General features: G+C 36.8%; 1 protein-coding gene and 1 long non-coding RNA gene across 2 annotated transcripts; both read left to right on the top strand.

The window, feature by feature from the left end:
* The first annotated feature begins 266 nt into the window (after positions 1-266).
* LOC139152055 (uncharacterized) lies at positions 267-4,698 on the top strand. The gene is made up of 3 exons (XR_011556541.1): positions 267-820; positions 1,421-2,347; positions 3,679-4,698. It is a non-coding gene; the product is annotated as an uncharacterized lncRNA (long non-coding RNA).
* Positions 4,699-6,001: 1,303 nt separating this feature from the next.
* LOC139152406 (uncharacterized) lies at positions 6,002-8,286 on the top strand. Its single transcript, XM_070725530.1, has 2 exons — positions 6,002-6,775; positions 7,630-8,286. The coding sequence occupies exons 1-2, from the start codon at positions 6,204-6,206 to the stop codon at positions 7,751-7,753; spliced, it is 696 nt and encodes a 231-aa protein (XP_070581631.1). The 5' UTR covers positions 6,002-6,203; the 3' UTR covers positions 7,754-8,286.
* The last annotated feature ends 7,766 nt before the right edge of the window (positions 8,287-16,052 follow it).

Below are 16,052 nucleotides of genomic sequence, written 5' to 3'. Positions count from 1 at the left end.
ACACTATGCATATATGGCAGCTACGGTGTTCCATACAAAGCGTACCATGCCAGTATGCAGCAAATCTCATTTCCCTTTTCGATGACTTCATTCTATTCACTTGCATTCTGTGTGTTTATTCGACTGACATCCATTACACATACCTACCCGACTGCTTAAGTTCAGGGTATTTCAAAGTCCCTGGATATGGTAATGTTAAGAGAAAGTCCTTGCATTCCATCACAATTTGTGCACTGATTGGCGATGGTCATAGTGTCATCAACTTCACTGTCATAGTAGCTGGAGTAAAATCAACATACTCGACTGTGTATCGACAACCAATACTGAAATCAATGAATACATCACTTGTGAGAGTGATGACGTCATCCTACCAGTCGTCGTGACTGTGCCAGATGACCTGTCAGCGTTGACCAATAGCTGAAGTGAAAACATATGTATGTTGTTATAGCCATATCATGCATAGCATCATATCGTGTGACGATTAACGTAGACTACGCGAGATTTACATGCGTTTGGCGGGTGAATGGAAAGGGTGGATCACAAGTGCTGTGTGTGATCGTTCGTTTACGTGGGCGGTTTAATAACACAAGCAACATTTTTGGCTGCACACACTACATGCGATTCGTTTTGACCGGAGAGGAGATCAAAGAGCCACCACAACAACGTTGTGTTGTTGTCTACGCCTAATTCACGAAATCTTCTGTTAATTTCAACGTAACCGGCGTCAATTCGTCAGGGACGACATCAACCTGATCAACGTTAACCGGTGTCAATTCATAAGGGACGACGTCAAAACTTGTAGCCCGCATTGGAATACACCGTAAGTAGTGTACCCGTGGTAATCCACCATTTTACAGCGCTTGTAAACAATTAACCAACAGAAGAATCGGGACTGGTCAACCGTTCTTTCTATCGTTTCGATTTGTATACGCAGTCGTATTAAACATAGCGTGGACTTTGTTGTCAGCCTGAAAGGAATGTTAAGAATTCTGAAGCTTAGTATCAATGATTCCTCTTTTGAAATCGTTTTGACTACAAAGGCACCCGCATGTAGGCAATGTGTACGTAGTTTCCTGCAGTTTCGTATGTGTTATCAAGACCAATGGTGTAGAGTGTATCAAGATTAACAACATAGTGAAGACGAAACACAGTGCGAATCTAACGAATTAGATTTATTATTGTGATATGCTATTGACTATTCGAATTGTTTTTATTTTTTTTAAAGGCCGGATATGTTAAGATAAATAAAATATTCTAATTTAATGCTGCAAATCCTTCCAATTTCAAGTGAAGACGTTTTAAGTTTTTACCTTGAGATAAAATTAAAAACGATGTCTCTTTAAAATCTCATTGGTGTCACCATTTGTACCGAAGTCTGAAGGAAACAAATAACGGATTAACTGTTCCTCTTTGATTTCAGGGCACTCTCATATCCACAGGGCCTGTTGTTGATATCTGGGTGGGATTTTTTGAGTGGGCATGGTGAAAATGGAGAAACAGAAACTTAGCTACGTCAAAAAGTGGCTCAATCAAATTCCCCAGGACAATGAAGGTAACGAAGTCACGGATGATAAAACGCAACGCCATTTCAACTCTGTTGACATGAAGATAGATAATGACGAGTCTGAAATCAAACCAGTCTATGTTCCAACGAAATCGCACATTGACAATTATAAATGTTACTCAATATCAACATTATGTTTTGGATTGATGTTGTGGCTGAATGGAGCTGTTTTGACACCTTTGGGATTCGTCAGCTCTGCTTACCTGTATTATTACCCATTTAAAATATTTGGACCTCTATTTCTGACCCTTGGGATGGTTTGTTTGACATTGTCGTCAGTCTTCTACTGCAAAAAACGATTAATGACGAGACGGCGGATGCACTATTGGCAAGATTCTTCAAGTTTCGGAAGAACAGACAGTTCTGTAGGTGTTCAGGACGAACAAGAACGTAACCGTTACAAATGGGGAGGTGTCATCATCATGGTGTTTGGGGCTTTACTCATCGTGAACGGAGCTATCGTCACACCACTTGGTGTATCTGGGAAACGCTCAAATGTCCAAATAGAAGGGTTTGGACCCGTCATCATTATCATCGGACTTGTCTTCATCGTGGTGTCAGGTTTTCTGTTTCGCGGTATGAGGAGAATCTCCATCACTAGATTGCATGATGTTGAAAAGCTAAGAACAAAAGTAGCATTTGTCTCCCCGAACGATGCGAAAGTAGAACTGTTGGGAAACGTTGACAGTAATAATAAATCATCTACAATCATGGAAAATGATGCGGAAAGTTCATATAGCTCCTATATATGGTTGAAAATTGATAAAGGTGTTCTAAATCCAAGTAAGTGTAATACACTATGTGATATTTGATTCATTTATTTCTAAAGCTGGTAGATTGAAATTAAACAGAACTGTATAAATTGGCTTCGTGAAGTCAGAGTAGTAAATCTACATATAATACATAAACATTTTATTTGGCAAGACTTCAAGTCATAAATGATCTCAGTCCCGTGACCAAAACAATGTCAAAAGGGAAAATTCCCATTCTCCTATTTCTGTACAGCGGTTCCACCACGCACCATACGAATGATCATAACAGGAAGCCTTTCAAAGGGACATGCGGTTTTGTTGATTTCGTGATTGTAATGTCATGTATACCTTGAACTGTGACCTAGCTCCATGTATACATACATGCTAGGTTTATTTCCATCGTGAGCCCGCGTGAGCATGACAGGTATTTTCTAAAAATAGATAGAATATCCAAATACAGTTTGCCTGCACAGTCATTCTGGTCCAACTATTGTCAGATCTAAATAAACATCTTCCGGTCTCAAAAAAGACAGTTTTGTTTTGAAATCGACCACGGCAACCATTCACCTTGAAAGTTCGAGAAATTGGCAAATCCCCAAGCTGTTTCAATATCTGATTGTATTTAAAAACAGGGTCATAAATGTTTTTTTCCCATGGAGTTAGATTTCGTTCAAGAAAGCAAAACAGCACATCTCGTATTGTGAAAAAGCCGCGTCGTTATTTTGACGCTTCTCACAGTTACTTGTTCATTTGTATGTCTAACGACTATCGTATTTACTAGTTTTACTACCACTCTGTTGTGTTGTCAAATGAATACATCTTCATTTGTTTTAAGTTTGCATCGATTATTGCTACAAAATGTTTACATATAAAAGGCAATTGTTTTTATCAGATTAGGGGGCGTTCAGTCATTATAGCTACGGGTTAGTCGGGACATTCTTATCGTCTTATGGCATAATGAAACTCCTCGTCGCTGTTTTGATAATCCACGGGACAAAAGTGAATTATCATAAGTGCGGTAAAGTTCTTGATATACAAATGCAATCAAAGCGATGATAATGCATTTTTGTAACTGGTTTAGAATAGATAGCATTAATTTATTAGAGCGGGTCAATTGTAACAATAAAAGCAGAACAAAGTCAGCACTATTAAAACTTGGGTTTTTTAAGACATCCGTTTCCTGAAAGCTTTGGGGAAGCATTTTAATACCAAAAGTAAGATAGCATAACAAAACCAACTCAGATGATAGAGTCAGTTTTGAATTTCAAGTTTTGCATCGTACACAAACGTCTGATTTGTGAGTTATTGATGTAATAAGAATGAAAGTGCTAACACATATCGTTTTAAATTATCTGATTTCAGAATGAAGAAACCCCAAGGACTGTGTACTTTGCGACCACGTCTTGGTAATAGAATGGTTTTATCCAAGTATTCGGCGAGATGTTCAGAGGTTGTGGCGTTTAAGTTGATATCAAAGTCGAACAAGATAACCTAAGAAAAGGAGTCCTGAGAACCCAGTTGCTTAAAAATTGAGTCGTGAATCGAATGATCGGACGCCCAAGGCTGCACTGATCCAAGTGAAGGGTGGTTTTTTAAGTTGTATGCCGATACAAACTTGAAGGAAAGAGTTGCAAAATGCGTGAAGTGATTGCCAAGGGACAAACATTTTATTTCAAAGGGGACGGTCCTCATGGTGGGGAAGGTGGGAGTATGAATATTACAATGCAATTTCGATTCGTTAGTTTATAATGTAAGTGCCTTCCGATGTCTATTATGGCAATGAGATCATTTACATGCCAAAAATTGAAATCATTTGAAATTGTTACTGCTTTCAGACATTGTTCAATCGGTGCTTTTATACCATCGTAAAGTATTTCACTCTTATTTGTCAGAAAAAAAGTCAGAAAAGTAAGAAAAATCTTGACACCATGATGATTTAACATTTTACATAAAAAGATATATTTTGCAATGGTAAGACAGAAACATCTTGATACCACAATGATTTAATGTTGACATAAAAATACTTATTTTGTAAAGTTATGTAAGGCTGAAAAATCTTGACCCCGCGATGATTTAATATTTTACATATAAAAGTACATACTTTGTAAAGTTATGTAAGGAATGTTCAGAGCAATGCTGTCGCTTTCCACACTACAACATGTCTCAACACAACAAAACAAAAAGAAATGGAAGAGAAAAAAAATTAATTTTCGCTCAGATCTTATGCCTTTATCTTTGCCTTACGCAAAAAGTATACGATTTTTTTAGAAAACCAAATATTTAAAGTATTATGATATTCATTCCTTTATCGGCAACGTTGCAATGTCTCACATTTTTCGATGTTACTCTCACAAATGCAATTAAAAAGAAGTACATGACCCACACTGCAGTCTATTGAGCTAGATTGTAAACCGACTGTCTCTGTTTTCGCCTTTTTACGTAGTGAAGATAGTCTTTCTGTGTATTCTGTGTGTCGCTTTAATTTGTATTTGTCTGTGTGCCTCTGTCTGTAGGTCTGTCTGTCTCTATTTGACTGTGTTTCTCCGTCGTTGTCTCAGTGCTAAGCTCTTGAATCGAAAGTTATTATAAAGTCTGTATAAATTGTCGCCCAATATGTTTAGGTGCAGCTGAAGAAAGCTTTTATTTTAAAGACAATAAGGAGTTCCTCAGGGAGCTACTACTACAATTAACCACTAAATCAAGTTGACCTCCTTATGTTAGTTCGGAATATTGTCCGGTTTACGTTTGTCTCATCTTCTTCAGTCTTGTCAAGTTTTATGTCATGCCTAACATCTTCTCATATTTAAAATATCAGAATTTAAAGTCATATTGCCGTCCTTTGTCATTGGTTGCTTATCGAACGTCAGCTCAGATTTGATTTGATCATTTGTGTAAGACGATATGCCATCCCATTAAGTTGGCCTTTACAACCAACTTAGAGAATTGATTAATTGTTCTTAGTCAGCATGTCGTAAATACATGTAAAATAACCATGAACCAATGTGTGATGTTCAACGAAGTCTGCAAAAGCTTGCCATGAAAAACCTGTTACAACTCGAATTATTTAATTTTTGTCTTCGAAAATGGTTTTCTTCAGTTTCTAGGCATCTTTACAAGACGCATTTCTAATTCATAAATTACATTTCATATTCGTCTTCTCATATCTCACCGTATGTCAATGACCCTAATAACTTATACACGTGGAGAACGTTGTAGAATGAAGATTTTAGAATGTAGTTTGACATCATAATCGGAGGTAATAAGTCGCAACTCACTCTGGCAAGCACTCAGTCAAAGCGTTTGGTCATCATGCAATTTGGAATGTTCATATCGTTATCAAACTGATGATCATTTGATTTGCTGGACCTGCACAGGGCATGGTACCATCAAACCAAGATAACGTGCAAATACTAACTCATCCTGTACACTTGTCATTTTAAAATACAAGGAGACTTGGATTGCTCCCATCGCTAAATGGCCGCAAATCGAATTTTCCAATCTGGGGAGATCAAGAGTATATTTGCCTTGAATTTTAGTGTCATTTAATCACTCATCTGGGACATTTTTAATTATCCATACAAACTGTGTGTTAATAAGTACTTCATAAAGGGTAAGGGTCGTGTCTTTAGCCCTCTATACATCGTGTCAGCTTTGCTATGCTTTTCGACCTATCGAGGGGAGTGTTTATTTGCATCGAAGAACTAGTGACTTTCTCACGGAACGTATAACCCAATAGTTGTTATCAATACGATGGTCAGCTTTACATAGCTGTTACAAGACTGTCTTCAGCGATATTGTCACATTCACTTCAAGTTTGTGTGGTACAAGTCAATATCTGGTGTGTAAGCACAAACAGCAGACTCTAAACCATCCACGGTGTAAACAAAATGGAAGATTCAACGCCAGATAGAAACTTCCACTGTACAAACGACTCTTCAGTTCACGATGTACAGGATGTAGAAGTGAACATAGAAGAATCAAGCTCCCAGACGATACGCAATGACGATACAACTCTTGAGATTCTGGAAGAAGTCAATGAAAGTAATTTGAATGGAGACTCTAGCCAATCTCCAGCAGAGAATGCCGTTGAGACAAATGACACTACCAATACTAACCCTTCATGCGAAACTCCTGAATGGTATGAGAGGTGTGCACACGAAGAAGGGAACATAACTCTGTGTTTTTTACTCCTTTGTCCCAGATTTGGAATGCTGTTGATAATAATATGTCTGTGTGTATTTGTCATAGTCATAGCTAATGACGTCAGATATTTGGCATATATCCTCGGCATTGTATTGGTAACCTCCCCTTATTTCTTATTTGTCCTTCCCTGTCCGACACCTAAAAACATGGCTGGTGTAAACAGAAATGCCAATCAAACAGACTTGACAATGGACGTCCAAAATCTGGAAGCTGGCCCAGAAAATGAACAAGATCTTCCGCCTAGTTACGATAACTGGTAGGTATTGCAACAAAGCCTATTGCTACTTATTTTTATTGTATACGTGATTTGTGACATACACATTATTTGGAAAGGCATACGAGTAGATCTGGCAGCGGGCCAGAAGGGTACGTGTCGCCATCATGTAAGACCGCGAGAATATAGGAATGTAGGCCTACATGTAGATGCATATATGAGAGTTCGACTTAACACACTTAAAACGGAACATAACCGCTTCCATTTAAGACCAAGTTTTTCACTAATGAATTGCTACACTTGAGAGTTCACTGATCTTACAAAACTGTCCCGGACCCTTCACTTTACGTTTGATACAAATTTGCAAACAAAGTGTAACATCACTACCGCCGTCGCTGATGATGATGATGATGATCATGATGATGATACTCTTAATGTTCTTTACAACATTGACAGTAACATAGAGTGAACCAATGAGAGTGGCATAATACCGACAACAGTGAAACTGATGCTTAAAAGACAATACACAATTTGCGGCTTTTTTCTAGTGACGTGTTTCAAGTTGGTATTGTTTGTTCATACAGTAACATGTCAAAATTTGCTCCTTAAACTTTCGATTTCAGACAAGCATTGTTACATAATCTACACATCTACGTGTTTCCGTTGCTATCTGCCAACTGATGAAATCCTCCAGAGACTCACATAAGTCATTCATGATTTGTCAAGTAATAGGCCTATGTGAAACAATGTGTGACTTTCCATGCGAAAGGTGGGTTAACGTTTGAGAATATCTTTAAGAATATGGGGGTCGCGCATCAGTGAATATGCTAGAATCAATGACTGTCAAATGTTACAATACAAGCCAAGTAACGTTTTTGTAATTATCTCCTATATAGCGTCACCTTTTTGAACCCAGCGTTCGAAGCGGATAACATCAGCAATGTAACCCCTCCACCCACGTATGAAGAATACATCAGTTATCGCGAGGGCGCTCTTCAGAATGATGTACGGTCATCATGAACTGATTTTAGTGGTTGAAGCAAAGTTTCATAACCATCGTCTCTAATAATTTACATTCACAGAAATGAAATATATTTACATATTTTGGAAGTGCAATGGATTTTGAGTAACAGATTTAAACTTTGAGAAACAGATTTAAACTACCTCGAAAATATCAATAATACCGAAAACGTCGTCATCGGTGATGTGAAATAAGTTCAACAATGCAATGCCATGTGATGGTCATGTATGTTACACATTTTAATTATGGTAGCCAGCAAGTCATCCAACTAGGGACCAGTATCGTAAAACGGCAACAAACAATGTGATAAAAGAAAACATCATTTCAAAATACCAGATGCTAGCAATAGCATTTCATATTTGACAAGCTCAGTGTACGTTGTTACAACAGAAACGATGGAAATCGGTATGCTGTAGTGACATTAATTCACAATTTAGGGGTTTTACGTAAACTTTTGTTATCAGAGACTTAAGTACGCAATTAAAGATGTTTCTGAATGTTGTCTTGGTTGCCTCTGGCAACTGCATAGATATTTTGTCGTCGCCTATCATAGCTACTCTGTTGGCAAACATGTAGAACACTGGACATCTCCTCTATGTGGTGGTAACCTGTGCCTGTCTCCAGGGGGAGGGCGCAGTTCATCATGATGATAAATAAATGCAAACATATTTGCAAACACAATCTTGAATTATTGCACCACATATTCTTGTTCGCCACTTACTGTTTAGTCTTGAAATATGACTATCACATTTATGTAGAACACTTTAAACCTTCAAACTTTACCAGTATCACATTTCACCCGTGACCGTGACGGTATACGCACAGAACGATCGACCTTTCCACTGTGATCGACCTTTCCCACACAAAGAGTACAAACTTAGGGAATAACAACTGTTTTAATCAGTACCTGACCCTTTTGGGAAGTGGGACGTAGTTCAGTCCGAGATGTCAGGATCGATGAGACTTATGAAGAAATGATTTGTGATTTGGATTTTATTGAATGGTAACTTTATCGAATTAGTCTTTTCGGTGGTGCCAGAAGCATATTGTCATTGTACTTATTTAAACATCAACGCCCCAGTCAGTATGATTTTTTGGCAATGGCAAAATTGTTGAAAGGTGAAAAGATGATGGTAACATAAAATATTTCATTTCTGGGTAGGAAAAGATTATTCTTGACGTTTGACTGACGTCAGTAAAATGGCAAATTTTTGCGATCCGTTCAGAAGAATGGGAGCTTGTCCCCTGATTGTATGATGCCTTACGGGTCAATGTGTATTTGTAACGATCTAGATGACAATGACGATTAATATGTAACAGATCATCGTTACCCATCCTCCTATACACTCAGTGTGATCACCAATATCTTAATAGTAGATACGATTAATGGAAGAATCTTGTGAAAGTCACGTAGAAAATACCGATATTTATTTTTAAACTTGCAATGCGCCAAACATGGTAAATAATAACAATAATTAATGACATTTATATTATGTTATTGAGAGACTGTCAATGTAATCGCATAAGAATCAGACCTATTAATGATCAACTAACTCAAAGATATGGTGATACATAACATGACAAATTGTGTTTTGTCAAAACATATCATCTTGCCGCAAATAGTGAAACGATGATAGCATGAAGACACCGCATAATTGAAATTTACTTTCCATTTCTTTCAAGCCTAAATTTGTTGCAGTTGGCGGTTTTGAAATTTGTACAGGTGTGGATTCTATCATCGATAACGTGAACGTATCAGAAAACAGGTTATTCAATGATTGATATCAGTGACAGGTAATGTGGCCCAGCTTGACCTTTGACCTTCATTCCCTTTAGTTTTTCTCAAAACATGTTGCAGAACGAATGATACCACCAGTCATCCGGAGTTTACACCGAGTAATATCGAGTGATGCATTCCATTTCTGTATGACCCTGGATCCTATGCAGCTCTGCCGATCGGAGTATTCGGATTACAACGAAAAACGAGGGATATTAGTTGCTTGAAAACTTGCACAAAATATTTACCGAATTGAAGACTTTGTGACAATGGTTGATCGTCCCTTGGATACCGTAAGTGATTTGACCTTTCTTGTATAAAGTGTGTTGGTCATGTAACCGTTTTGAGTTCTAGCCTAGCGGTGCTACTGTAAAACTGACGTAGAACATCACACCAGTGGATACATGTAATCTTAATTTCTGTATCTGTGGACACACACTTTGTGGCAGAAGATGTCCCTAATTTTTACCGTCTTCGATGATTTAAGCAGTCGGACACATATCAAAGGGAAATAGGATAACATGGCGGTAGAAACGGCAGACGGAATTACTGACAACACTACAGACGTCGAAAATGGACAAAGGGCAGAAGATCTAAATGACAATAATGTCCAAAGGCTTGGTCGTAAGAGGGCGTTATCTTTTTTCTGCGCTGTCTCTTCGCCCTGCATCGTCATTCTTTTGGCTCTCATTTTGATGACAATCGAAAGTGACGATCCCTCCAAGGTGATCTGGTACTATCTTGGTTTCGTCGCTGGTTGCATAGCACTTACTTGCATTCTACTGCCGTGTAAATATTTCGGCAGCCGACGAGCGATGGAAATCTACTTGTCCAGATTTGGTCGATTCGGTCGGCTGAGTCGACCAAGCCGAAACGACGATAGCGGAGAAACTTCACAGCAGAGTACGGAGGAACATGTTGAAATCGAAAACTACCCTCCACCAGCATATAACGAATGGTAAATACAACATTTTTCTTTCTTAAAATTATTTTTCGAATGTTATATTGAACTTAACACGATTGGAACTAATTTGGGATAATTGGATTTTCATATTTTTCAAATTTCTCAAACGTGTTATGTGCCATATAGCTGAATGTTGCAATATTGCAAATTACTCATAAAAACAAGTGTGTAATATAAAAAGAAAAGCAGATGAGATTACACTTGTAGATTAAATCGATACTACTTCACCATCCAATTATCCCACATTGGTTCTCACGACATCTCTACTAGTAGGAACATGAGAATTGTCAATTTGTCTTCTTGGACCGAGAAAAGGAGCGTGCCAAGATCATGGGGATGCGGAGGCTTGGCGCTAAGTAAATACCATTTTGATAAAATGCAAAAATTAAAGTCACGTGTACACTACCGATTAGCATTAAAAGAAGACACAACAAATGAAATGGACCTGTCGAAGGGCAGTTTGATCTTCAAGGCTGTCAAAAATTCAACATATTGAATTCAATCTCACCAGTCTGGTACTTTGAACTGTAATCCATGGGATAAAATACACGTATTCATACTAGTCACACTGATTTGATGACTGTGAGGGAATCTGGATTGTTAGCTTCCGGTTGAATGATTTGAAAAATTTACGAACATTTGGTGTCTTGATATGCTTTAAAAGAGATGACAGAAGCTTTATGCTTGTTCTGAAACGGTTGCTTCTATTAGAACGATGTAATGTCGACTGACTGACTTACCTTTAGACTGGCGGAAATGCAAAGTATTAAACGTCACTTGAGGGTGATCGTTTTTCGAGCACATGCATAGTTATTAGGTGATATAGTTCACAATAAGTAATAATTTGGCAGTTGACCGAGTAATCGTATTGACTAATTTTTTTCATCAGCATCGCATTCCAGAATCCTGCCTTTGAAGAGGAGCAAGACCATATCAGTGACGTCACTTCCCCTCCGACGTACGATGAGTTCATGAGCCAACGTCAACGAAACCTGGAAGAATTAGACATCTCTTAAAGTCAGATCACGTGACACCAAAGTCTGGAGAAATAGCGAGTCAGATGTGACTAAGTTAGACAAAAAATGACAAAAACAACTAATCTGACCTTGAACTTGCAATTGTGTATGAACAGTTACACAAAACTCAAAGACTTCTAGTTCAAAAAATTCCAGTATTAATATACGGTACTTATGTTTATTCATCTACTCATGTATGACAGTGAACGTCTGACAAAATGCACAGCAGACAGAGCGATATTCGCCACTTCATCACCATGACTTACTATTTCAAATGATAGTCGTCGGCCCATCAAAGTATTGAAGTGGTATTGAAACTGTATCGACATTGGGTGAGTGAAATAGATCGTATTTGATACTTAAAGGTGACGCACAGCTAAAGCACAAGATAAGACTTGAAATATTCAAGATATGAAGTTCAATATCCAAACGCACCTCAAGACTCTGCTGGTTCTTCGTGTGATTTATCAACACTTAGGGGAACACTGTTAATCTCTGCATCCCAGATTAACAACACAGAAATCACTCACAGCAGAAAACCAAGGCAGTATTTTAGGTTCGAAAATGCCTTACACAATAACAAATCTAAAATCTGACATTATTTACGTCATTGTATTAACTAGCTCTTCTTGATTTAGTCTCGTTTTGAATTGCCATAATGCGTAACGGATGTAAAAATAAATTGATGTTATCAATTTAAAAATATAAAGAGCAAACGCGTCCAATTTTTCTAAAAACGTTATTAAAGACTGTTTTAAGGTAATTTTAACCACGATAAAAGACTGTTACATCAAATCAACTACTTCTACTCGTTTCATATAGCAAATTCGTGGTACTCTCTTGCCGCCATCTCTGGAAGAAAATGATAGCATAATCATTTATAAGTTCATATTTCTTCGTGAAATAAAGTTTAGTGATAGGCGACAGCAAGAGAATACCACGTAAGTATAGACGTCGCCGTACTCTACATCTGATTTTAATCAGATTGTGCCCCGTCATGAGACGTCATGTGTACATAATAGTAAGTTAGTAACGATAAAATATACAAAGGAATGATCTGAAAAGAGGAAGTGTGGAAGAAAGCATCTTTTACATTCAAGTTTATAACTCTTGAAAATTATCAACACTGTATTTCTTATTTTCCACAATATGTATTTCACAAGTGAAGTGATACAGTAAATAATCTGATGTCACATCGTTGCCGTTCAATTTCTACTGTCAATAATTGTTGGTATGGGTGTTTTACATGAAATATTTTCTGACAAAGGAAGAAGTGCATTATTCCATATTTCTCTTTACAGGTTTTTATACTGTATACTGTTTCTCAATTTCCTCGGGCATTTGTGTACCTCCTCTGGTCTAAATGCGAAATCTTTCACTCTTCTCGACTTTTTTTTGAAACATAGGATAATTCTACTCATTATTTACACTATCGTTCTTCCACCGATAGCACAATGAAAGAAGGCAATATGAGGCAATCATTTACCCATGCCTTCGGTAGCGTTAGGGCGCCACCAACGTTAATTTTTATCGGTTTATTCATCATTCTTTTTTAATTTCCAACTTACAGGCTACTCATATTCATGAAATTATAGTGATGTATAGATGACTCCTCTATATTTAAACGGCAATATTTACAGTTGTGCTGTGTAGTTTCCTTGTTGTCCTTTTCGTAACAAGTTGCCCATAATTCATGCCTGTTCTATTTCTCAGTAACCCCTCTTTATTTAATTCCACCTATATGAAGGCAGCGTCATAAACAGCATTAACTCACACTCAACCTCTATTTCAGAAATATCATCAAAATTGGACAAAAATGTACAAATATCAACAGAAAAGAAACAAACAACATAACACAACCATTATGTATAAGCCCAGAGGTCCCAACAGTTGGGAAATCCTGTAGTCTCCCCCAGCAAAGTAGTATAAACAGATAATTGTGGATGTTACCTATGGATCATTGTCATTATCTCTTGCACTTTCCAAAGTATGGTTGTTATTATGCTATGAAGTTGTAGTGTACTTATTAATCTGTTATGCAATACTTAAGCAATATACCAATCCCAGCGATGGGCATATACCAAAAGATTTTGAAAAGTCCACAACATAACATGTATGCATGAACTTAGCATTGCATGTATGGAGTGAACTGGTCAAACTTGAGTTGTATACCCATTGCTGAGGTATTTCTTGCAATCATATCAGTATACTAAAATTCTGGTGTAAATTGTTTAAACAAGCATTTTTTCTCACTGAGAGCTTGTGTGCATTCCAGCTATGCAATATCATGACTATAGCACTGTTATTATCATGTTCCTCCACCAATCAGATCACTTACTTGCACCATCAATATATCGGTATGATATAACATGTATTATATCATACTACTATATTGATGACGCAAGTACAGCAATCTGATTGGTCAAGACGTACGTGAAAAGAACTGTGGTATTCGTGGTACACCACGGCTGGCACACACATGAGCTCTCAGCAAGAGCAAAAAGCCTCTTTTGACGTTCCATGCCAGAATTTCAATATACTGTTATGATATAATAGCAAAAATTCACACCAAATGATAGTATACCACTCACTTTTCACCAGTTCACGAGTACTTCAGTTCAGCTTGCTATCGCTCGTTCATATATGGCATGAATCTTCTGGTATACCACTGCTGGGTGTGCTTTATTGCTTAAATAAACCACACAGTGAATTTCTCACCAAAACACAACTTTATTTCAAGAATTTACTGTATGATACAATATATAAATAAATAAATATAACAAGTTGGAGTTAAAAATATGCAAACATTGTTAGTTTTCTGAAGTGAGCCTCGAACAATAAGCTGATGCTGTGAGGTGACATGTGTGTGATGGAACTCTATTTGAAGCAATTATATAGATTTTGGCGGTATATTTACTTGAAGCAATATGTATACACTAGCACTGGCAATCAAAACATCCCTTACAACATGGTGCTATTCTGACAAGAAGAAATGGTCAATCTATTTCATTACACATACACAAAATGTGAGATAAGACATATATCATAAAGATGTTGGCATCTGAGATTGTAAAATTTTTAACAATATTTTTTAAGGATGACTTCCGACTGTCATCTGTAATTGAATATAATGGAATTAGTATGGTACATTATCCATCCACAGATGGCCATGTGCATTACTGTGTTGCTGGGAGTGACTAATATAATGTTGTACATCTTATCTGTTTGAACTTATGGTATCAACATATCCCAGTTCTATCTCACACATTTGCTAATTCACCAGCAGTATGCCGCAAACCATCCCATGAATGTATTTATAACAAATACTAAATACAGTTACTTTGGGCCATTGAATTCTGGAACAATGTTTGGACTGGACATACCAAAATTACTTTTCTTCTAAATTCCAATAGCATCAATATCATAGACATTTCTCTTGCAAGCATTTCTTGCATACACATGGTGTCATGAGTGGAAATGTTACTGGGTATTATGTGGAGTAAATACTAAACAAACATGGCAGCAGATGTATTGATGTGATCTACCCTCACCGTGAACAACAACAGCGACCTATTTTTTTCAACTTTGATGAGATATTGAGAGTAACAAATAGTGCATACATCATACAATTTAATTTTCATGACAGAAACATTGTCAAATCCATAAACACTATTAGTTGCAAGGTAAAACAAGGCATTTTTGAGGCCTGCCATGACAGTGACACTGTATTGACTACACTACTACCACTTCCAATACAATTTATGTACAGCACAGTACAATACATACATTGAAAAACCTTGTAGAAATTGACACAAGCATACTAAAGATAAAAATACTATTATATTTATGTATTCATTGAAATCCATATATGTATTTTTTCATTAATTGAAGGCTATCTGAACATTGTGATATGAACATCATGATCATAAATTCATCATGAATTAATAATTGTTCATAAAATATTAATTTTTGAAGTCACATGTAGACACAATGATATACAGTGGAATTTGTTGTTGTTGCAACAATGCATTTGCTTGCAATTATATGGGCAGCTAGAATCTATTCCCTTGGACAGTCACTATGTATATCAAGCAAGGAACATTCAGTATACACTAATATAGTTGATAACTAATTATGCAAGGTGTAACATGGCTAGATGATCAGTTACACTTTTGGTAGAAATTGAAATTTTTTATGAAACATCAAATCCACTCTAGTATCATTGATTTACAAACTGTAAATGTTACTTAGCTTTTATCAAAAACTTTTCAGTTTTTTATAGAAAAGATATACTTCTTTCAAAAAGCCCTTATCAATAGTAGATGATATGTAGATTAGTAAGATTTCTCTCTTCAAGTCATATTTCCAAAAGCATATAAACGTCTGCAAATTTTCATCTCAACAATATAAAATATTTTAAGTTTCCAATTCAAGAGGTGCATGGTCATTACTTTGTACGTTGTAAGCCTGAATCTCTATGTCTCGAAACTTGAGACTGAAAAAATAAAGCATATAATTTAAACAAATTGAAATATGTCTTT

Source organism: Ptychodera flava, chromosome 15 (genome assembly GCF_041260155.1).
Source record: "Ptychodera flava strain L36383 chromosome 15, AS_Pfla_20210202, whole genome shotgun sequence".
Classification (NCBI taxonomy): Eukaryota; Metazoa; Hemichordata; class Enteropneusta; family Ptychoderidae; genus Ptychodera; species Ptychodera flava.
This window is presented reverse-complemented; position numbering and strand designations above follow the sequence as displayed.